Below are 23,960 nucleotides of genomic sequence, written 5' to 3'. Positions count from 1 at the left end.
AGTAAAGGTAAAAACTGGGATAGATTCTGGTCAACTTTATACAATTATTGACTTAATTTGATGAGGTCTACTCGTGACTATACGGACCTGGTCAGGTATTGGTTGACTGAGGCCGAAGGTTAACTAATACCTGACCAGGTCCGTATAGTCACAAGTAAACCGAATTCAAAAGTCAATAACCGTTTTTTTAAATGATCAGGAATTTTACAACACTTTTGAACTTTTGGTTCTTGTCCGACATCAAATATAAATTAAACACCAATGATAAAACGCAAAAAGTAACAACACATTATAGTTATACATTTCAATAGCTTAACAACTAGTTAAAAATGAAAAACAAAATTATTAAACAATAAATACTCAACCATTTTCTTTTATAAGGGTTTAATCTCCTTGGTTCTGGCGTCTGCCATGTTCACAATGCAAAATTATTTTGTTAAGAAGCAATCTGATTGTACACACAAGTACTCTGAAGTCGACATCAAAAAAGATGCTCTAGTTTCTGATTGACAATATCTATGTTGTTTTTGGAGAGCAGATCTTCCAACAATCTATGAATTCCCATTGGTACCATTTGCCCCCCGTTATTAGCAGATCGATTTTTGTATTTTTATGAAGCAGAATTTGTGCAAAATCTTCGTTAAAAGAAGAAAACACTTGCTGTGGCCTTCAACATTTAGATATACCGGTATCGACGACGTACTGTCAATTAACAATGGTTATTTCCATTCTTATGTCGATGCGATTAATAATATCCTGGTGAGCTTGAGATAAAAGATACCACAGAGTGTGACACATGGTCATCTGTTTCATATTTAGATATTTTACTTTAAAAAGAAGTTAATGGTAATCTAACAACCAAGCTCTATGATAAACGTGATGACTTTAACTTTTCTATCAACTTCCCTTACTCCTTCATCACCTGCATACGGAGTTTACATATCTCAGTTGATTAATACGCAAGGCGTGCTCTACGTATGAACAATTTATAAAACAAGGAAAATTATTGACAAAAAAGTTGATGAAACAAAAATTTCAGCAGGCTCGTTCAAAGTCATCATTTCGTGAGTTCTATGGTCGATACAATGACCTTATCAATAAATACAATTTATCATTGAGTCAAATGCTGACTGAAGTTTTTCATACTAATTGTTTGTCCATTATTTAAACACTGAACTGACGACGGATTTTTCCGTTATTTCCCGATCATGACAAGGAGCACACGGCGGGTGTGACCGGTCGGCAGAGGATGCTCACTCCTCCATGGCACCTGATTCCACCTCTGATGTTTTCGAGGTTCGTGTTTGCTCTGCTCCTATTTTCTATATTGTTTTAAGGGCTTTTGATCTGGATTACTATTCGTTATCTCCATATCTTTTATTACATTCACAATGACACATGCTTTGAAACACGCAATTTGATTGGTCGAAAAAAACTGTAAGCAAAACCATGGTTGGTCAAAAAGAGGGAAAAGCCAGATAAGCCTCCCAAAACTTTATTTGAGGTGAACTCACTCTGGGGTACACTTTAGGAAAGAGCATCTAGACCAATCAGAGAGCACCAAAATTCCTGATCATTTAATAATCTTCTATACAGAATAGGTGTCCTTTATCTTAAGTGTGCTTTTTTAAGGATGATGAAAAAACCGGAAGCTGTGAGATGCTCAGGATTCTTCTTTTAAAAGCCTTTAAATGCAAATTAAGTGTATTTAAACAACAAGGAAAAAGTAAACAACAGTAAGCAGGACATGGTATGTTTATGAGGAGATACCTCTATCACCATCCATTCAGTTTTTTGCAGATGTGAACACCCCACCCCCGCACAGCCTTTTTTCTAAACCGACTCAATATAACACCGACCCTCCTTCAAAGTAACCAAATTTCGTTAAAATACTTCAGAAACTACCACAATTTATGAGGAAAAAAACCAGAAATTTCTCCCTGAAAGACTTATTGAAAACTCCTCTCCAATTTTTCGACAAATTATTTTTACCTGATTTATATACGCACTAGCTATAATTGAAGACTCCTTTTTTTCTTTTAGAAAAGGGCTACTGGAACTTAACGGAATAAAACGGCACAGTAGGCTTACCTACATGATACTTTAAACACTGTATTTTGAAGATACTTGTTTGTTGTAATACCGAGATCTCTAGTCATTCTCTATATAGAATTGTCTGCCGCTACGCTACCAACACCTCAGTCAACGCTTGTTGTACAAGATTCTTGGACAAGTTTTAATTGGTGAAAATTTGAAATTAAATTCTCTTGTAATTATTGATAAAAAAAAAGGCCCATGGGCCACATCGCTCACCCGAGCATTGTGGCTAGGAAAAAGTAGTAATTGGTTTACTATTGAAAAGTTTGAATCCAAAAGTTTGGCCCCGCCCTACCCCCGGGGGTCATGATTTGAACAAACTTGAATCTACACTACCTGAGGATGCTTCCATATAAATATGAGCAATTATGGCTCTGCTATTCTTGAGAAGAAGATTTTTAAAGAATTTTCCTATATATTTCTATATAAAACTTTGGTCGGCCATTGTGGCCCCGCCCTACCCCCGGGGGTCACGATTTGAACAAACTTGAATCTACACTACCTGGGGATGCTTCCATATAAATATGAGCAATTCTGGCTTTGCTGTTCTTAAGAAGATTTTTAAAGAATTTTCCTATATATTTCTATATAAAACTGGTCGGCCATTGTGGCCCCGCCCAACCCCCGGGGGTCACAATTTTAACAAACTTGAATCTACACTACCTGGGGATGCTTCCATATAAATATGAGCAATTCTGGCTTTGCTGTTCTTAAGAAGAAGATTTTTAAAGAATTTTCCTATATATTTCTATATAAAACTTTGGTGGGCCATTGTGGCCCCACCCTACCCCCAGGGGACATGATTTGAACAACCTTGAATCTACACTACCTGAGGATGTTTCCCCATAAGTTTCAACTTTCCTGGCACAGTGGTTCTTAAGAAGAAGATTTTTAAAACATACCACCAAATTTTCACTAATTCTCAATTATCCCCCCTTTAATAAGGGCATGGCCCTTTATTTGAACAAACTTGAATCCCCTTCACCCAAGGATGCTTTGTGGCAAGTTTGGTCGAAATTGGCCCAGCAGTTCTTGAGAAGAAGTCGAAAATGTGAAAAGTTTACGGACAGACAGACAGACGGACGCCAGACGAAATGTGATCAGAAAAGCTCACTGAAGGCTCAGGTGAGCTAAAAATGAAGATTTATCATTTCTGTGTATGTGGTAGCGTAGCAGGAAAGACAACTCTAGAAAGAGAATGGCATTCGGCACACCCAGCCGATTACATCAAATCGGTAGGGTGTAGGGTACTGTACTCAGCTGAGGTGAGCCGAATGAGAGAATGGTTCTCTTGTGTGACAAGGGAAGTAACTCTAAAAATAACATCTGACTGTAAACATATAAATCTGTTTAATAAAAATAAACGTAACATTACATAGCTAGAACATCACACACTTATCCATTGACTTTCTCACTATATAAGTAATTTAACTACAGAGGTTACCATAGATAATATGGAAAGCACTAAACATGATAAAAATACAAAACACAGGATCATACTAAAGCCAAAACAGTAAAACAAACCAACGAACACATGGACAAACTAACTAGTTCTCTACAATAAATGTAGAATAATGCTTAAACAGTACGCACCATGTGACATCACCAACATTTGACTTATCTCCTATTATATTAACAATGTTAATTTATAACAAATAACTATATAAATTGAAACTGGTTACAATCTATAAACACATGCACTATATGTTTAAATAACTGTAATTCAACTGCATCAATCAGATAATGCTGACAATAACTTACAATGTAAAGAGTAACAATGGAAAGAAAAGAGCTTTAAATACTTAAATTATTAACAAGTGTTAAAAGCATCTACATGTATAAAAGATGCTGGTATCCATCCATCAATAAACATACTGCAACATAAATTCCATACTTTTATACACATAGTTCATAATCATACACCAGGAGTCATACACTTCACAAAGTCAGCTTTTATAAGAATACTTCATAAAATTTCTTTAAAAAATTAGGACAAGATTAAATAAATATTTCCTTGAGGATACAGCCTGGTAATCCTTGTGTAGCCAAGAAATACGAGTTGTCTATTTTGTGTGGAGAATCATTTGAATTTGTGGCAGTGAATATTGGTGGATGATCAAAATTTTCCTTGTTTGTATGGGTGTTATTTTGTGGGTAACTCGCATTTTCAAAAGATTCATTGAACCATTACGTTTAGAACATCATTGTTTATGGGGATGTTAATTTGTGGATAAGGATGACTCATAAATCCACGATAAATGGTATTATTATATACCTAACGTGTATCACTCAATTTTACTGTTGAATTTACGCTATCACGTGACGTCGTGATCCGATTTTCCAGATCACCAACATGTTGTTTTCTGAATCCATATCACCACTCTCTGAAACTGATGACGTGGTACGCAGAAATATGACGTTATTTTTTTTGCGCGTTAAAAAGTCCCTTGTAATTATGCTTTGTTTATTGGATTAATATTATACAATTGTTCTCTAAAGGTTTATTCTAATTTATTTAGCCAGTTATAAGGGGGTATATAATAAATTTATCATTATAACAGTAACTTGATCCGAAGAGCCGTATCACGTCTCGTTGACAGGCGCGGATCATCAGATCAAACGAGACGCGAAGCGTCTCGACGATTTGTATTAAACTCGACGTCTTAAATAACGTGAATCTCAACAACTTATAAAAATATTAACAACTTTGTTCCTATTTAATTAACTTACACAGACTGAGAATTTGACAGATAGTTTGATCTGATGATCCGCGCCTGTCAACTCGACGTGATACGACCCTTCGGATCAAGTTACTGTTATAATAATATATATTGACTACCCAATGAACAATATTAATGATTCCACAGTACATACATATATTACCAAATATTCAATAAATTGACACATCAAGTAAAAGCTAAATCATGTTTCTTTATGATATCATGTAAAAAGCAAGCATTATTACACTGACATTGTAATGCTCTCATCAGACATTCTCCTGACATTTAAACCCTGACCAAATACAGATCTACCTTAAATAACGTCAATCTCAACAACTTATAAAAATATTAACAACTTTGTTCCTATTTAATTAACTTACACAGACTGAGAATTTGACAGATAGCTTTCTCTCCTGAGATGGGCTGATATGTGTACTAACTGTATATTGCTGCTGTCTAAATTTGGCACATGATTGAGATCCGGTCATCACACAGCATTGTCCCTCACCCTGAGGCCCCACAGGGAAGTCATTCTGATTCCCGTGGTGGGCCTCGCGATGTTGGAGAAGGGGTACCGATTCAGTTCCAGATTCCCCATTTCGTGTTTGAGATGTTCCATTGTTCCATCTCGAAACATTCCAAAGACCTCGACTTCTGACAGCCGTGGGTGATAGGACAGCTCTCTGTAATTGTCATGAAAAATAGGGAAGAGTAAAGAACAAGAAACAATTTACTGGAGTTCTACTTAGTCAGATATTAGGGCCCTTATACTAGAAATTGTGATTAGGACCAAAAACTTAACTTTTGTAATTAGTTATTCAGTCATGCATAAAAAACCTTTCAAAATTCTTTTCAAATTATTAAAACCATTTTTAAATTAATGTAAAGACAGTTTATTCATAAGTTTCATCATAAGTTGTTTTAAAACTACCCTCAGATTGCACAGTCATCCTTTTCTTATTGATACTGTTACAGGGGAGTCTATAACACCTGCTGAGAGACAGGTACTGTAAATTATACAGGTGAGACATGATATTTACCTGATACTGTTACAGGGGAGTCTATAACACCTGCTGAGAGACAGGTACTATAAATTATACAGGTGAGACATGATATTTACCTGATACTGTTACAGGGGGGTCTATAACACCTGCTGAGAGACAGGTACTGTAGATTATACAGGTGTGACATGATATTTACCTGATACTGTTACAGGGGAGTCTATAACACCTGCTGAGAGACAGGTACTGTAAATTATACAGGTGAGACATGATATTTACCTGATACTGTTACAGGGGAGTCTATAACACCTGCTGAGAGACAGGTACTGTAGATTATACAGGTGAGACATGATATTTACCTGATACTGTTACAGGGGAGTCTATAACACCTGCTGAGAGACAGGTACTGTAGATTATACAGGTGTGACGTGATATTTACCTGATACTGTTACAGGGGAGTCTGTAACACCTGCTGGGAGACAGGTACTGTAGATTATACAGGTGAGACATGATATTTACCTGATACTGTTACAGGGGAGTCTGTAACACCTGCTGGGAGACAGGTACTGTAGATTATACAGGTGAGATATGATATTTACCTGATACTGTTACAGGGGAGTCTGTAACACCTGCTGGGAGACAGGTACTGTAGATTATACAGGTGAGACATGATATTTACCTGCTACTGTTACAGGGGAGTCTGTAACACCTGCTGGGAGACAGGTACTATAGATTATACAGGTGAGACATGATATTTACCTGATACTGTTACAGGGGAGTTTATAACACCTGCTGGGAGACAGGTACTGTATATTATACAGTTGAGACATGATATTTACCTGATACTGTTACAGGGGAGTCTATAACACCTGCTGAGAGACAGGTACTGTAAATTATACAGGTGAGACATGATATTTACCTGATATTGTTACAGGGGAGTCTATAACACCTGTTGGGAGACAGGTACTGTAGATTATACAGGTGTGACATGATATTTACCTGATACTGTTACAGGGGGGTCTATAACACCTGCTGAGAGAGGTACTATAAATTATACAGGTGAGACATGATATTTACCTGATACTGTTACAGGGGAGTCTATAACACCTGCTGAGAGACAGGTACTATAAATTATACAGGTGTGACATGATATTTACCTGATACTGTTACAGGGGAGTCTGTGACACCTGCTGAGAGACAGGTACTATAGATTATACAGGTGAGACATGATATTTACCTGATACTGTTACAGGGGAGTCTATAACACCTGCTGAGAGACAGGTACTGTAGATTATACAGGTGTGACATGATATTTACCTGATACTGTTAAAGGGGAGTCTAAAACACCTGCTGAGAGACAGGTACTGTAGATTATACAGGTGTGACATGATATTTACCTGATACTGTTACAGGGGAGTCTATAACACCTGCTGAGAGACAGGTACTATAGATTATACAGGTGAGACATGATATTTACCTGATACTGTTACAGGGGAGTCTATAACACCTGCTGAGAGACAGGTACTGTAGATTATACAGGTGAGACATGATATTTACCTGATACTGTTACAGGGAGGTCTATAACACCTGCTGAGATACAGGTACTGTTGATTATACAGGTGTGACATGATTGTTCCCTGATACTGTTACAGGGGAGTCTATAACACCTGCTGAGAGACAGGTACTGTAGATTATACAGGTGTGACATGATATTTACCTGATACTGTAACAGGAGGTGGATAACACCTGCTGAGAGACAGGTACTGTTACAGGGAGACATGATATTTACCTGATACTGTTACACCTGCTGAGAGACAGGTACTGTAAATTATACAGGTGAGACATGATATTTACCTGATACTGTAACAGGAGGTCGATAACACCTGCTGAGAGACAGGTACTGTAGATTATACAGGTGAGACATGATATTTACCTGATACTGTTACAGGGGAGTCTATAACACCTGCTGAGGGCCAGGTATTGTAGATTGGTCAGGTGAGACATGATGTAGGAGATGGACAGTCCTGTGATGACCGTGGAGTCTGAGAGGTCCAATTCTGTAAGATCAGGACAGGTTCTTACCAGCTGTAGCACTTCTGTTCAGAAAATACAAACACCTCTACATATATATTCCAAACATAGAATACAAACATGTATAATGTGTATATAACAAACAGTTCTACATATTTATTGTAGGAAATATACTGTACATTGGAATTTATGTATAGAGGGGCATTGTTAATCCAGATATTGAAATGGAGAATTGTATTTTGTAAAACTTGTGAAGATTTTCCTTTATCTGTTATGCATTCTTAGTATGTGTACTATGGCTCAGTATCCAGATTGTTGCAGAATATTTACCTTCATCTGTGATGTGTTCTCGACATCCACTCAGGTTCAGTTTTCTTACTGAAGGAGGGAGACACAGGGATAAGTAGGCCACACTCTGTCTCTTCAGTCCGGTCCAAGCTAAGTTCAGGGAAGTTAACCTGAAATGTAGCCAATCAAAAACAGCGATTACAATAATATAGCCAATCAAAAACAGCGATTACAATAATATAGCTAATCAAAGACAGCGGTCACAATAATATAGCCAATCAAAGACAGCACTCTTGTAACTTACTGGATCACATTATCATCTATTGTACAAAAGTGGCTTACATGGTTAACTTATTGGGATCAATTATTTGTTTTACTGGTAATTAAGTGATTACTAAACTCGTTCATACAGGAAACTCATTAGGGCTGTATCAATATATCGATATATCGATACGTATCGATATTCAAGAAAAATATTGTATCGAAAAATAACTTCCAATACGTATCGGACAGACACTTTTTCCTCTAATTCTGTTAAAAAGATGGGAATTTCAATCACCAAAGATTATATTTCACTTTTTTGAATTAAAACTGTTCAATAATTTTATAATTTATAAGGAAATAACACAGTTTTTACAATTATTAAAAAAATACAAAGAGAATTTTATTTGAACATGTTGATTTTACTGTCATTAAAAGTTTTAATTTGAGGTGTTATTAATAAAGAAAATGAGACAAGAACTTTAAAATGGGTAATAAAACGCTCAATTGTAATGAAATTTATGCATTAAAATGATTCATAAGCCTTTTCTCATAGACTTGTTTTAGAATCCAATATATCGCATATCGCTTTAAAAAATATTGTATCGTATCGAAATTTTTGGTTCAATACACAGCCCTAAAACTCATAAGAGACCCCTACCTTCTACAACCAGAAAGAATGGCGGCCAGCCCTGTAGTTGTCAGTCCCTCACACATACTGAGATTCAACACCTGAAGGTTCTTATTCTGTCCAAACAAACTAAAACAAACAAACAAATAAAAAAAAACATTCATTACACCAGTTTCAACATCATTTATTTTGTCACACATTTAAGCTGAATACCTGAAATATATTAAACACCTTTAGATCTAGAAGATTATGTCGTTTTGACTTACTGGGCAACATCATCATCTATTGTACAGAGCTCCAGACTGAGTTTCCTCAGATTCTGACAGGAGGAGAACAAGTGCCCCATCATAACAGTACTGGCTGATGACAGGCTCAAATCAAGGTACTGCAGGGACTGAAACCTGAAAAATATGACAGACTCAAATCAAGGTACTGAAGGGACTGGAACCTGTAAATATAACTGACAGACTCAAATCAAGGTACAGTTGGGACTCGAACCTGCAAATATAGCAGTGCTTACTGACAACGGATTTAAATCAATGTACTTTCCAATAATTGACTTTGGAAAAAACAATTCTGCCAAAAACTGTAGCATAAATTCACCTTGACTTTGTCAAAGTGTGCTAAATATCAGAATACAGCATTAAGCTGCACTACACTGAAAGGTAGTAATTGGTCAGAGTCCATAAAATTTTTGGCAATTACAGACTGGTACGTTTTCACCACAAGGGTTTTTTTCTTGTCAAGTATAAAGAGTTTTCACATAAACTGTAGTTTTGAACTTTTCAGATTAAATGTTTCAGATTTGATTGCTTCTAATCATAATGATTGTTTGTAGTATGGGAAGTGAAAAAATAAATTACTGCTTGAAGCAGTTAGGCTATCTTAATTTAATTCTCTGGTTCTCAGGCCAATTTTCTCCAAAACAGATGCGGGCAGGAGGCATTTTATTTATCATTTTATTGGAAAAAAAGTAGATGAGGGAGGTATTTTTTTAATTTGAATTTTCAATTTTTTTTAAAAAACAGAGATAATTTTTTTTAATCACAGATATACTTTCCATGTCTGATCAAAAGGTTTGCTTTAGGCCAAAAAAAAAAATCAATATTTTCTCAGGCACCGCTGCATCAGTTAAAAAATGGCCGCATTGATAAATTTTATTGACATAATGAAAAGGGAATTGACTCAATTTTCTATTTTTCCAAGTTGGAAAAGAAAATTGAGTTATTCCCCTTTTCATAAATGCTAAGATAGACGTTTTTAATAGAAAAACCAATATACTTCTTCTAGTGCAAGGACCAACCTAGGGGGCGACTGAGGCGAAATAGTCGCTTTTGGGCTCCAAACTTCGCCGTAATTTATCATGAAAGCGAAATTTTAAGTCGCCTTAACATTTGCAAACCCTTTATTGAAAATCATAAAAAAATCTATTAGGAAACATGGTAGAATCGTCAGTAGTTTATAAATCATGTTTTATTACTGCTGAAATAAACGAAACAGCAGGACACTTGCACCTGTTTCGCTACCAATGACCAAGTCATTGAATACTCTGTCGGAACTCCTCTAGATTTTACGCTTCCGTGTATGTAAAAGTCCATTGTTACAGGTTGTAAACAACAAGACGTAAAACAGCTGGACAGCTATCGACATGATTGACAGGGATTTATCTAGCTATTTTGTTTTACTACCGTTTTATATGTAAAGGGGAAAAATGAGAGCCGCAGGCTCGATCTGAGCGCCGGAGGCGCGAGTATTCTAGGGGGGTCCGGGGGCATGCCCCCCCGGAAAATTTTTAAATAAATGGAGCAAAATCCTGCATTCTTAGAGCTTCTGAGGGTCATTTGTAGACCTTTACAAAGGCCACAAAAACTTCAGTTTTGAGACAAAATATTAAATAACAAAAAAAAATTTAAACCAGGTCAGTACTTTATTTAATTTTTTCTCTCAATATCTATCACAAATCAATTCTGTTTTTCATGTTTCACTACTAACATTGTTTTTGTTGTTACTCCATTCTTCCGATTCATAGTGATTTAAGCTCCATCTTACTCATCTACACTTTTCTTAACTCTGCAATCGCACACGTATATTTTGACATCATGGACATGGCACATGTTTACCAATCAATATCAACTAGAAGCTTGAATAATCTACTCTCTCTTTTAAAAGCGTTTGAATGACTAGGATTGTGAATTAGGTTATGCTGTTAAACTTCAATCGGACAAAAACGGAAAATTTCAGTACGATGTTTTAAATATTCTCCGTTTAATTGGAGACTTTTCTATCTGAAAAAGGGGAATTTTTCACCTTTCTCAAGAGGGGAAAGGTACCGTTTACCGGTAGTAAAAACAGCCTTGATAAATCCCTGATTGATGTCATGCCAAAGATGTTGGAGATAATTTTAGATCTTTCTATTGTCAAATAATTAATTCATGCTGTGTATGCAGACATATTTTTACTGTTATATTGTAGAGTTATTAACTTTCTAAGAAATTACACGTCTAATCTATACACACAGTCAAGTAGTTCAATCGGCGTGCAGTAGTACATACAGTAGTACATAAAAACTTTTTTAGAAAAAGAATTGGAGATTGAAAATGAATTTAATTTTGAAGTGAAAATTGAAAAAAATTATGACTATGCAAAGACCCTGAAAATATAAAATAACAAGAGTGAATATTAAAGTTAATTGTGCATACTATGCAAGAAATGAAAAAAAAAAAATAAACAAGTTCATCAATAAGAAATTTATACAATGATATTGTTTAATTTTTGGGGTCAGATAATTTTATACTTTGTAATTGGAAAAATATAAAAACTAATTTTTAAAGAATTTTTTCTCTTTTTGATTATTTTCAGTATGATGTTAATACAGAAAATTAATGAAACGTATTTATTAATAAAATATAAACAATGAAATAATTTTATTTCTACAACGTTTATTAATAAATGTGCGCGACGCGCCATGAAGTCTCCCTAAATTTCAAAACTTCTCCCTAAATTTCTTTGAGGGAGAAGTGAAGTCTCCCTAAATTTTTGGTCTAGGTTGGTCCCTGTAGTGTTGTACCGATAATCGGAAAACATCGATTGTTGACGAAAAAATGCTACCGATTCCGATGATCGATTATTGTTTTTCATAATCGATCATCGGAAACGTACTAATTAATATAATATATTATGTGTTAATTATCATTATTTTTTCAACAAATTATACAGGTACATCTTTTTTCTTGGTTTCTAATTTATATATTAGTTGGAATGTCCAGGTTATTTCAATGCTAACAGTGCCTGGTCAATGATTCATATGGACAGGCATCACACCATTCACCATACTTATGTGTTACAAAGCAAACTAGCACAAAGCAGATCAAGGTGATTCAGTGCTCCAAGTCGCACTTACTTTAAGGTTGCTAAATGGCGACCTAAAATTTTTTTTGGTCGCCATTTCAGAATTTCTGGTCGCCATAAACAAATTTTTCACTCGCAATGATGAAAACATGTAAATAACACAGTTTAAACAATGAACTAACTTCCACATGTGTTATGTTTTTATTAAATCAAAGATTATTAATTACTGTGACTAGAAATCTTTTGCTAGTTGAAGGATATATTTTTATTAAATACAACCATCTTTTGTATAGTACACAGAAGAACACAAGTAATCTGATCCTAGAATTAGAGTTTAATCAATATAAAATAAAACTTTGACAGTTGTTGAGACTAGACTTTGCCAATTGTTTATCATGTTTACTTACTACTACGTATCTTACCCATAACTCAGTCGTTATCAATGCTGCCAAAACACTTAATTGTGATATGCAAGCCATTGAACAAATGCTCTAATAACAAAGTCAAAAAAAAACTCTAGAAAGTTTACGACGTTTGGATGCCATTCTCTCAGAAACGTTATGCACATACGTTTCTGGTTTTATCAAATTTAACTATTACAGCATGCTGTCATAACATTACGTGATCTAAGTCCATACGACGCTTTGTAAAGTGTTTTAAAGTATATACATGTATCTTCAAACGTTGTCTTGATGGAGAATCTTGAAAACCTAAATCTCGATCCCGATTATAAGAAGATGGACGTTGCCAGCCCAAATTTTCTCAGTCGCGAAAATGCGACTTAGTTTTAATTTCTAGTCGCAAAACCAATTTTTTGGTCGCAAATGCGACCGTTTTAGTCGCAACTTGGAGCACTGTGATTAAGACCAAAGGGTGCATTATATATTATATTATAGAAAGTGTAAAAGAAGATATAAACAAAGAAAACAATATATTACATATTTATATATCCGCGATGAAGAAATAATATGAATTCATTGTTATAGTCTGCTTTTATGTACAAAACTATGACATTCGATTATAATTGGTAAAATCGCATCGGAAGCAGTAACCGATTCTAACCGATGATCAATTATGAAAATTAACCGATGTCCCATCACTAATTTCTTCTAAATTTACAATATTTTATGAATAAACTTTTAAATAAATGTTTGGCATAACATTATTTAAAGTTGAATACATATTATAAGTAATTTTAGAGAACAAAAATTAAGTATTAGTAGATATTTTCATTTTATTAAACAAATGGCTTAAAAAAGGTGAAAAACCTGCTTCAAAAAAAAAAAAGCCTGCCTGCCGCATTGAAATTGAATTTTTTTGCCTGAGAAACTATTAATTAATTTTTTTAGGCTTTATCCATTGCTTATCAGCATGTGAACATCGTAGGCAATGTCTTCGAATGTATTTTCAAACAAAGTAGACAAAATCTCTTTGAAAATGGCTGCCGGAAGTGATATTTAAATACTAAACTACGATAAAATGAGGATGGAACTTTTTTTTTCCAGATTGGTCTCCCACTTTTTATTTTATCAAAAAATAATAAAATTAGCAATGCGGCTATCTCAAAACAGATGCGCACGAGCCTGAGAACGAGAATTTCAATTTTAGGTAGCCTTATGAATATTTTTGTTCAAGTAATGCCGTCACTGCTTACCCAGATTTATCTCCCTTCCAATACCTGTCAAACCCGTCCTCTGTTATCTACAAAGAATACGAAAAAATTCAATAACAAAATAAAAATCTCTGATGGATACTGACTACAAAGGGCATTTATACACTGAAAGTAGTTGAAATCATAAACAGCCTCTGTCCCCAGAGCAGGAGTCCTTTCCTTCTATAGAGATTTAATGCGACTAGAGACTGGGGCCTCATAGAGACAAAGAGGGAACTGTTTGTCAGTCTGAGAACCTGGATGTAGTACCAACCATTGTTTTTGTCAGTCTAAGAACATAATCACCTTGTATTACAATCTAAAACATATGTCGTGCCAGAAAAACATCAAAACTGGCTCGTAATAGGACCTACCTCTGTTTTCGTGAGTCTAAGAACATTAACACCACGGTGTAACAGCAGGCCCAGACAGCTGGTATTTACTCTTTTGTTGGCTAGATCAATTCTCTTCCATAAAGACTTATCTCCACTGAAAAAAAAAACAGGAAATGTTAAAAATAAAATACATTTAAAACCTCAGCAATAAACTTTCTTGTACTTGTAATTGATAAACTTTGAAATTTAAACTTATTGCATTCTTACCAAATAAAGATGAAAAAAATGACAATACCACATTTCATACCTTTGTTTACATACAAAATAGAAACAGATATATATACATATCATTTCATATCTTCAGTGAGCAAAGCTTTAAAAAATTAGGGTCTGTCATAAAACTTAAGGTTGCTTGGAGGAGCAGGAACAAATATTTTTTTTAGGCTTTTTTTCCTGAAAAATTTTAAAGCCATATTTTTTATAATGGTTTCTTATGAACAGCCAATAAATCCTAAGTTTAAGAACCCCGACCCAAAATTTGGTGGAAATTCCCAGAACTTACACAACACGATTCCAGCGGCGACAAACTCGAGCACATTTGGCAAGGCTAAATTTTGGCAACCAATGAAAAATACGTAGTATCATTTCATCTGACAAGTGGCTGACGTAATCTGTGCATGAAAAATAAACCATTAAAACATCTGAGGATATGAAAACAAGTGTAAGGTATACACATTATTTTATATTGCTTTGAAATAATTATTGTATGAATACTTTTCAAACCTGCATCATCTCTGGGGATTTCTGGATGACTTTTACATATATTCTCATCACACTTCTCCGGTTTTGGAGTGAGTGCCACAGTGTGTATTGCAGATGGTGTATTGTCTTTCTGACTGTTCTGTAATATTCGAGGGGCCTGTAGATATATGATACAACCCTCAATCAAGTGAAAAAAAAATCTGATGACAAAAAAACAATGGTGTATCAGTACTTCCTCCATGGCAGGAGAGAAAGATACCTAAGAATACACCTATAGTATAGTGTAGTATAGTATAATCGAATATGGCATACGCCTAGTTACAAGTCGTGTTTAGCTTTAAGACCCATAAATTTAGAATCAAACACAAGAGGGTATCTCTTTCAATTCATCTCTAGTCTAATATCAAAAGTAATTTCAAAAACTTCTGATTTTATACTCAATTCTCATTATATCGCGGTATATCGCAAAAATGTGGATACATAGCCTATTTTCTTTTTGTTGATAGACATTATGAATGTTGTTTGAATGTTTATTTTTTTCGGTGATTAAGAAGTATGGAACATCCTTTTGAAAAAAAATAAAACGAAATTTTCTGATTTCCTGTCTCCTTTAAATTATATTTAGACCATTAGAATTATAATCTCGTAAAAATCATAATAAAGTTCATCTTTTAAGAGTCTTTAGTTTATACAATTGTTCACTTTTTCATGTAGAATTACATCGTAAATTCAAAAATAAAAATTGAGGTCTGTATCATTTACAAGTTTCCATGTATTTCCATACCGCGATACAATGAGACTCTCCGATTTAGGAGGTAAATAAGACTTCCTGTTTTAAAAATAGACCACAAATTAAACGATGCAAGCTTGGAAAATAATTGGACATTAAAAAGTTAGGCCAAAGTTAGAATTACAATTATCATTTGATGTACATAACATGATGTAAGTTAAAACAAAAATTAGAAATTACACTTTCTAGGCAAAAGAATTAAGTACCGCGATATAATGAGACACCTGTATACATGACTTCAGGATTTACACCTTTGCTGATTCTATGTCTTGTCCATGTTATACCTGTAATAACAGAGATTCGTTGGCTGTACTGGTGACACTTGGTGTGATTAAATCCAAGTTCTCGCTGTCTGAACTACCACTCTCTGACAATAAGTCACAACCCAGATCAGCAAATGTGTACTCCTTCTTGGGGCGGATTTTGACATTTGCTCTCCTACAATTTGAAAAAAAAAATACTCATTTTTAATATTTTTAACATACTGAACAACAAAATTACTTATTTCATAATATTTGTATTTGTATAAATTTTAAGCCAATGAAGAGTATGAGCTCGTAAAAACTAAACAAATTCTATTACAACATTTATTCAATATATTTTTCATCGATATTTTTTTTAAATAAATCTATATAATAATAAACCGATTTAGTTTTTTTTTCAAACAGACATTTTTTTCGTTCAGTTTTGCTATGCACTTCTAGTACTCCAAACTTATGAATTTTATATATTTATGTTGAACTGAGCTTCACATACTTCTTTCTCTGTGGAATGTTTTCCTTCTCCGATCGAAAATGCCTTGATCTTTTGGTCCCTGAGTTCACCATCTTTACACGAAATTTGATTTTAGCGCCAATGGTGTTAAAAGGGCGCTAAGTAACTCGTTCCTGTTTGTGTCTTATTTCAGATCGGGATCGGCATTCACACAAAAGCATGTTTCACAACAGACGTTTGGTTTGACATTGTCAACTTACTTGAGGTGTTTTTGAAGATTTGTATTGTTTTTAATTGACTAAAGTAAGTAATTTTAAATATTTAGAAACATTACAAGATTCTTGTTCACTCTCATTTACCAAAATGGACGGGAAGGCGATAATTCTGAAATGATTTACTTAAAAACATGACCTAATCATCATCTTGATCATCCTCAAACAATTTTTTTTTTTTTTTATTTTGTTTTATAATGTATTGATTCTAATTGAATAAATATTGTTTTTGCTTTACATAAAGAAATCCCTTTTTTAAGCGAAATTTAAAAAAATTCAGTGAGTTAGTTAAAGAGACCAATATGTGGTTTGTTGCACAACATGAAATGTATTGTGTAACATTGAAAAAATGTACCAAACTGTCCAGAGGCTATTTTCTACAGAGAAAGTAATGGCTCGGTTTAATATACTAGTATTTAAACGAGCAATCAACTTTTCAAGAGAGAATATTGTGAGGGTAATATAGGTTTTTCAACTTGCAAATGAAAATGTGAAAATTCTTTAATGAAAACTTACACATTACATAAGTTGCATGTATGTCACTCCTTATACATGTACTAGCTTATAAAAAGACTATTGTAAACATAGAAGCTTTTTTAATTCCAATATTTTTCATTGGTTTGTAGAGAACTAGTGGTAATTTTAAATATGGGTGGCACACAATCTACAGAGAAACCTCAGCAAGCCACTTCAGTGAACAACTTACAAACCATCAACACAAACCAGAATTATCCTAGCGAGTGTCCGATGCATCAACAATCTCAGCCACCTCAGAAGAGCTACCCAAGCGAATGTCCAATGCATCAGAAAACTCAACAGTCTTATCCCAGTGGGTGTCCTATGCACCAGGGATCAAATGCCACAAACAGTGATGAAATAGACCCAAGGAACATGGTATGTTGAACAACAGGTGTAGGATCTGTCAGCTAAATTTAATCAACACATTTTTTTTTCATCTTTTTCATTCATACAATGCCAATTTTGTAAAAATTTCTAACTACCAATGCTATTTTTGATTGGCCTGTAACAGAATATATTGATATTTTCTTAGACCTTTTCAAAATTCAAAAGATTTGGATGTTGGAAAATCTTGATTGAGAAATTAGGTAGGATTTTATGAAGTCAGAAAAATACTATAAAATCAAGAAAGATGGAAATGAAATGTATTGATTTTTCCTTCTAAATGAGCTATATGTAATTTCTTTTTACAGATGCCTCCACCAAACCAAAGACCGTCCCCTGATCAGCCGTTCCCCCTGTCTACTGACAGAGTGGTGTCCAACATCCCTAAGGCAGACAGTGAGGAGAATTGGGTTTACCCCTCCCCACAGATGTTCTGGAATGCCATGCTTAGAAAAGGTCAGTCCCAGCTCGTGATTCAAAAGATAATGATGGACTCCTTCATTTGTTTTATTATGTGTAAAGTGTTTCTTTGTTTAAAAATTCTTAAATCAGTGTGGAATATTTTGGTGAAATCTGCAAGAGATCTTTTGCAGATTTCACAAAAAAATTCCACACTGATATCTAAGATATATGGGGGGAGTTTGTAAACAAAATACTTGGATGCAGCAAAAATTTGTATTAACTATTTGACACACATATATATACATATAGATCCAAACTCTCTATACTTTGACAGGCTGGCGCTGGAAGGAGGGAGACATTAGTGATAAAGACATGAACAACATCATCAGTATCCACAACGCTAACAATGAACAGGCCTGGAAAGAGGTCCTCAAATGGGAGGCACTCCATGCCAGGTAAATATACTTATATACACTGACAGTGAACATGGTGAACAGGCCTGGAGAGGGGTCCTCAAATGGGAGGCACTCCATGCCAGGTAATTGAAGATTAAAGGGTTATAACATTATCAACATGATCAATGTTCACAACAATGACAGTGTATTGGCTTGTAAGGAGGAACTCATATCTGAAGCATTGCTCTCCAGACTCTAGGTAAAAGGCGGTGGAAAAATTGTTTCTAACATTAACTATGGACAAGCTTGAAAGGCATGCATGAAAATATATCCCATTCAGTAGGGGGCCAGGGATGCAGGAAAATATATTACATATCAAAGGGAAATAACAAATCATCAGTGTCTACAATGTGGAAAGGAAAATACCTCAAGGGTTGATTCAAATGGGGAAAAATCATATGCTTGCTATTAAATGTAATCATGTGTAGTCTGTACTATATGTATTTTAAAATAGAACAAATTTGTTAAAAAAAAAACACACAAAAAATATATAGGAAGAGGGTAAAATGATCAATATTACACCTCTAAGACTAATCTATAAATGAGTACAGTGTAACTTGCAGATATGGATACATAATTAAAGAACTGAATGCCACTGCCTACTAATATATACATGTACATGCCATTGTATTGTTACACAGTATGCTAACATTAGGCTTTCTGTTAAACCATGACACTGTTTTCTTATACAGTATGTTAACTGTAAGCTATATAAAGCCTTGTTTTTGTTGTAACTAAATATTGGTATACCATGACACTGTATTCTGATACAGAATGTTGACATTAAGTTTTATAAAGCTTTGCTTCTGTTGTAGGGAATGTTCAGAGCCCAGATTAAAGCGATTTGGAGGAAAAGCTAAAGACTACTCTCCTAGAGCCAAAATACGACACTGGCTGGGGTAAAATAAACTATGCAGTTAATAAAAGTATAAGTACCAGTTATCTTACATATTGATATGTATGATATAAAGATTTTTTCTATATGGAATTCCAATCTACCAATAACCTTCAACATGTTCAAGCCCATCTGTCACTAGTAACTCTTTTACTGCAGTGCAAAACTTTATATTCTAGGTCAATCAGTGGAAACCATTTAATACAATTCCCTTTCTTCAAGAAGTACATTCTTTAATTGATAGTGATAATTCTGTTACAGGTATCCTCTCCCCTTTGACCGCCATGACTGGATCGTAGACCGCTGTGGACGTGAGGTCCGTTACATAATAGATTACTATGATGGGGGAGATGTGGATAAATCAACTTATGAATTTACAGCAATGGACGTGAGACCCGCTTTCGATTCATTTACGGCAGTTAAAGATCGCTCCAAGGTCGCAATGATGAGATGGAGCTTGGAACTGAAGGACAAACTCTCGTTTGGTTCTAAATCCAGTGATGCCGAGCCAACCAAAACGTGACAGAAAATAATTCTGATCCATCAAACAGTGTTTAAATCATTACACAAAGATTTGTGTGCAGAAGCTAATGTGATAAATAAGTCAGCAAGGTGGAAGATTTACCAACAAGGAAGATCTGAGAGTGTTTATTTTGTGTCAGAAGAAAGTTGTGGTTTTTGCCAAACAATCTGAGTGTAATGTAGAGGGTTGAAAGATATTTATTTTGTTCATCAAATCATATAATATTTATCATAAGATGCCAGCACTTCTGGTGGAAAACAAGCTGTAAAGCAGTGTTTGAATGTTTGGATTGCATGTTTTCTTGTGTTATCAGTTTACTATAATGTATCATACATTTTTTTCTGCTAATTATTAGGAATCATCCCATGTTTGTCCCTTTATAATTTTCACTTTGATATCACTCATTGGATTTTGTTTTCCATATACAGCAGTTGTGACATCACAAAGGGGGATGAAGATAATAATATAAAGTGGATTTTTCTATAAAAACAGTGTAAAACATTGACAGTGATGTATTAAACATGGGATAAAAAGAATCTCCCATAATGTGTGGTTGGATACATGTATTATTATTATCAAAATTGTGTATTTTCATCTCCTTGCCAAGGTTTGGGGATAAAAAAAGCTTACAATTTGCTGGATAAAAACCCTACCCAACCACAAATTATGAGAGATCCTATATTTATTATGGTTAGGATTCTCTGGAAGTCTGAACTTCCTACATGTTAATCCTCTTTAAGAGGTCCATCACATTGTTTGTTTATTTCAACAAATATCTTTAAAAATGTACATATAAAATAAGAATAAATGAAGTAAATTGTATTTCAAATACTTTCTCTTTTTATTATAAAATTATAAAAAGATATATAATGGTTTAATACATGCACAATAACAAGAAATATTATTTATTACAAAAATACAAAATACATCATGCAATAGAATAACAATGCTCTTTGAAAGATTTTAACATTGAATAGTAAAGTTAATTTATTAATCAGAGTATCTGATCATTTTGGGTAAAGCTGTCCATATTTTTTTCAAAGAGTATAGTATCAATAATGTGAAAATTTATGTATCAACTATGTGTTCTTTTTTACATACCCGGTAATTTCAAATTAGTTACAATACTGACAGGAGGAAAAGTTGTAATAACACAGCAAATAATGAGCGACTTTACTGCAGTGAACACATAAGCCTAATTAAATAGGAGTAGCAGAAACCTAGTCAATATATATCGCAAAGTTTTATGTCTTGCATCTTGGATTTTTATCCCCCACGGAGGCATATTATTTTGCACCGGTAGATCAGAGGACCAAGTGAATTTTTAATGCGTAGCAAAATTATGATCAAGTATAAAATGCATTAAATTTCTAAATCAAAGTAGGAAAAATGTCTGGTTTATTGTCTCATGACACTAGCTGGCAAGTATTCTTAAAATGGAATGGAAGCATTTGAGGAAAGACGTAAAATTGACAGACGCTCTGCTATAATTCATCTCTGACTGCTCCAGTCATTGTGTTTGTCATTGTAAATTTAATACTAGAATCATCCTCTTTCTTAGCTTTCTTTTTTGGCTTCTCCATTTCAAACCTTTTACTCTCAATTTTTACGATGTCTGACATTTCAGAAATCTCCTGATCGTTTGATTGGTTGTCGCCAGGGAGAGTGTGCCTGTATGAATTATTGACTCCAAACAGAAATCTCAGAATGTTGGGATAGTTTAAGTCTCCCATCTTCTTAGTTTCAAACATCACTGCACTGAAACCCATGTCCTGGGTGTGCTTGGTCCCTTTGTCCTTGACATCAGGTAGGAGGACAAACAAAAGGGGCGTGTCAAAGAAGCTGTCCTCCATTCCTAGAGCACTGTAATCCTCCAGAGTCGGTTTCACGACCCGAGCAGCATTAAAGTACCGCTTAAATCTGTAAGACACGGCTTTAAACAAAACAGGGGTCTCGGTCTCCTCTAAAAAGAAAAATATTTACTTAGAATAGAAATTTTATATAAATAAGTAGAAAACATTCTTTTATCTGAATTAAATAGTATATTAAAGAATGGTATTAAATTTAAGGAAGTTAGGTGACTTAGGTCTAACATAAATATATATATATATTTTAAACTGAATGACCATATACGTGGAATTTTTAGCTAGACACAAATTTAATGAATTGTTCATAAATTCTGTATAAATTTTAGCAAGAAATATCAGCAATTTTTAAAATGCCGAAAGATAAGATACTGGTATTAAACTGACAGGCAATTTTACTGTTGGCGATATTCAATTTTAGTAATTAATGATGCCAGAATTGAAAACTCAAAATTCTACTTATAAGGTAGTTACCCGTGAGGAGCAGAAGTGGGAACCTGGATGGTTTGGACATAAAACAGTCGACGAGGAATTCTTGGAGGTTCTTCCCCTTGATCCGAAGTGAATTATCTGGAATTGAGTCCACGGCTAACATACGAGCTTCGTTTGGGGACTTTGCACTCAGCCAGGACTTCTTTTTTATTGACATTGGTCCGTGAGGGTACACTCGAGCCTCGGAGTCATGGTTTACTCTGTATTTCTGTTGGAGAGAAAAGTTTTCTTGTAAAAATTTGAGCTAATAATAGTATTTCATTTCAGTATCTATCCGATCTGATCAATAGAATATATGCTACACATGGGAAATCTAGTTATTTATTTATCATGTTTTAATAAGTTGCAAATATTCCCCCTTTTTTATCAACTCCTGTTTCAGATATTGAGGGCTTTTACATGTACTCTTTCGTCTGTCAATCTGTGTATAGTGTATACCCATTTGTCTGCAAAACAGTTACCTTGAAGTCCATAACCTGGAATGAATACCCACCTAGAATGGTTGGCACTGGAGCGTACATGTACATACATGTATATTCCTAATGATAAAACTTAAAATACTTAAAACTTTGGCAATTAACTACTAGACCTTTCATATTTTTGACCTACTGACCTGGGAGTTTGATCTACAGGGTATTTTGAAATTTGTACATACGTCAGGCAAATTTTCTTGTTAACATTTCCATAATTCGTTCGCTACCAGGATTCCATGCCCAATTATTACAAAACATACAAAAAACCATTCAAGGATAATTATTAATAATTGTTTTTTACCAAGAGATAGCTAGTTTAGTTTTATTTCTCTGCTGAGAGCTTGACAGAGACAAAAACAATTGCTGCTCTTCTCTACAGAGTATTTCATTTTGCACAAGACCTGTAGTCTCATTCAACTGAACTAGGAGCTCGGCTCTCAATGTAACTTCTGACAACATCATATATGTGACCTGAGACTCCAAAAAATATCAGCTTTTTAAATATCGGAGAGGGCTACATGATTGCTGCTAGTTCAACTGCGCTCGCCCCAGCGGTCACATTGAAAAACATATTAGTCAGAAGTATGCACACTGAATTTGGTACATTTTACTTGCATGAACACAAGGCTGACATAATCTGATTATTAAATTTAAAAATTGTACATACCATTTTTTCGAGCAGCTCTGTTTGGTAGCGCGTGTCTACCATGCCAACCCAAACCACGCCTCTCAGATTGACGGCCATTGACTTCCAGCTCCGCTTTAACTGACCAGAATGAAAAATGACAATCCAGGCATCGCTACTTCTCAGAACGCTGTCTGTGAAATTGTCCCCAGTCAGTGGAAATATGTCCAGGAACCGCTCCTCTGGCTCAAAGGCGTATGTCATATCCTCGTCTTCTTCCGTGTTTTGGCAGAAAGCTGGTGATAAAATAAAACTTAGAAGCACAAACGATGCAATAGCTTGTAAAGCCATTTTCAAAGTTCTCTTCAAATCTGACGTGCCGTGGCGTGGTTGGTTACATGAGACCGGAAGTTCAGAACTAAAATT

General features: G+C 34.6%; 3 protein-coding genes across 3 annotated transcripts; 1 reads left to right on the top strand and 2 right to left on the bottom strand.

Moving 5' to 3' along the window:
- Positions 1–4,936: 4,936 nt before the first annotated feature.
- LOC134279597 (S-phase kinase-associated protein 2-like) lies at positions 4,937–16,799 on the bottom strand. Its single transcript, XM_062762012.1, has 11 exons — positions 16,672–16,799; positions 16,200–16,353; positions 15,147–15,282; positions 14,926–15,034; positions 14,403–14,517; positions 14,032–14,078; positions 9,296–9,430; positions 9,060–9,158; positions 8,180–8,307; positions 7,752–7,914; positions 4,937–5,500 (listed from the first exon to the last, which is right to left on the bottom strand). The coding sequence occupies exons 1-11, from the start codon at positions 16,740–16,742 to the stop codon at positions 5,305–5,307; spliced, it is 1,353 nt and encodes a 450-aa protein (XP_062617996.1). The 5' UTR covers positions 16,743–16,799; the 3' UTR covers positions 4,937–5,304.
- A 23-nt stretch (positions 16,800–16,822) lies between these two features.
- On the top strand, positions 16,823–20,901 carry LOC134279600 (holocytochrome c-type synthase-like). The gene is made up of 6 exons (XM_062762015.1): positions 16,823–16,932; positions 17,528–17,795; positions 18,113–18,260; positions 18,541–18,661; positions 19,477–19,560; positions 19,818–20,901. Exons 2-6 carry the CDS (start codon positions 17,550–17,552, stop codon positions 20,077–20,079), a joined length of 861 nt encoding a protein of 286 aa, XP_062617999.1. The 5' UTR covers positions 16,823–16,932; positions 17,528–17,549; the 3' UTR covers positions 20,080–20,901.
- Positions 20,902–20,997: 96 nt separating this feature from the next.
- Positions 20,998–23,960, bottom strand: LOC134279598 (uncharacterized). The gene is made up of 3 exons (XM_062762014.1): positions 23,577–23,960; positions 22,419–22,644; positions 20,998–22,042 (listed from the first exon to the last, which is right to left on the bottom strand). Exons 1-3 carry the CDS (start codon positions 23,883–23,885, stop codon positions 21,564–21,566), a joined length of 1,014 nt encoding a protein of 337 aa, XP_062617998.1. The 5' UTR covers positions 23,886–23,960; the 3' UTR covers positions 20,998–21,563.

The sequence above is a fragment of the Saccostrea cucullata genome, unplaced genomic scaffold, assembly GCF_032062105.1.
Source record: "Saccostrea cucullata isolate Sc308-1 unplaced genomic scaffold, CSIRO_AGI_Scuc_v1 ctg353, whole genome shotgun sequence".
NCBI lineage: Eukaryota > Metazoa > Mollusca > Bivalvia > Ostreida > Ostreidae > Saccostrea > Saccostrea cuccullata.
The sequence above is the reverse complement of the archived record's forward strand: the minus strand, read 5'-3'. Positions and strand labels throughout refer to the sequence as shown.

Coding starts and splice junctions, on each gene's coding strand:
- LOC134279598 (XM_062762014.1), bottom strand. CDS start 23,885: ATGGCTTTACAAGCTATTGCATCGTTTGTGCTTCTAAGTTTTATTTTA. Junction 22,645..23,576: donor CAGAGCTGCTCGAAAAAATG/GTATGTACAATT, acceptor TCTCTCCAACAG/AAATACAGAGTAAACCATGA. Junction 22,043..22,418: donor CCCACTTCTGCTCCTCACGG/GTAACTACCTTA, acceptor TTTTCTTTTTAG/AGGAGACCGAGACCCCTGTT.
- LOC134279600 (XM_062762015.1), top strand. CDS start 17,550: ATGGGTGGCACACAATCTACAGAGAAACCTCAGCAAGCCACTTCAGTG. Junction 18,261..18,540: donor GAATGCCATGCTTAGAAAAG/GTCAGTCCCAGC, acceptor ATACTTTGACAG/GCTGGCGCTGGAAGGAGGGA. Junction 18,662..19,476: donor TGGGAGGCACTCCATGCCAG/GTAAATATACTT, acceptor CTTCTGTTGTAG/GGAATGTTCAGAGCCCAGAT.
- LOC134279597 (XM_062762012.1), bottom strand. CDS start 16,742: ATGGTGAACTCAGGGACCAAAAGATCAAGGCATTTTCGATCGGAGAAG. Junction 14,518..14,925: donor CGCCGCTGGAATCGTGTTGT/GTAAGTTCTGGG, acceptor TTTTTTTTTCAG/TGGAGATAAGTCTTTATGGA. Junction 7,915..8,179: donor AGAACACATCACAGATGAAG/GTAAATATTCTG, acceptor TTTTCTGAACAG/AAGTGCTACAGCTGGTAAGA.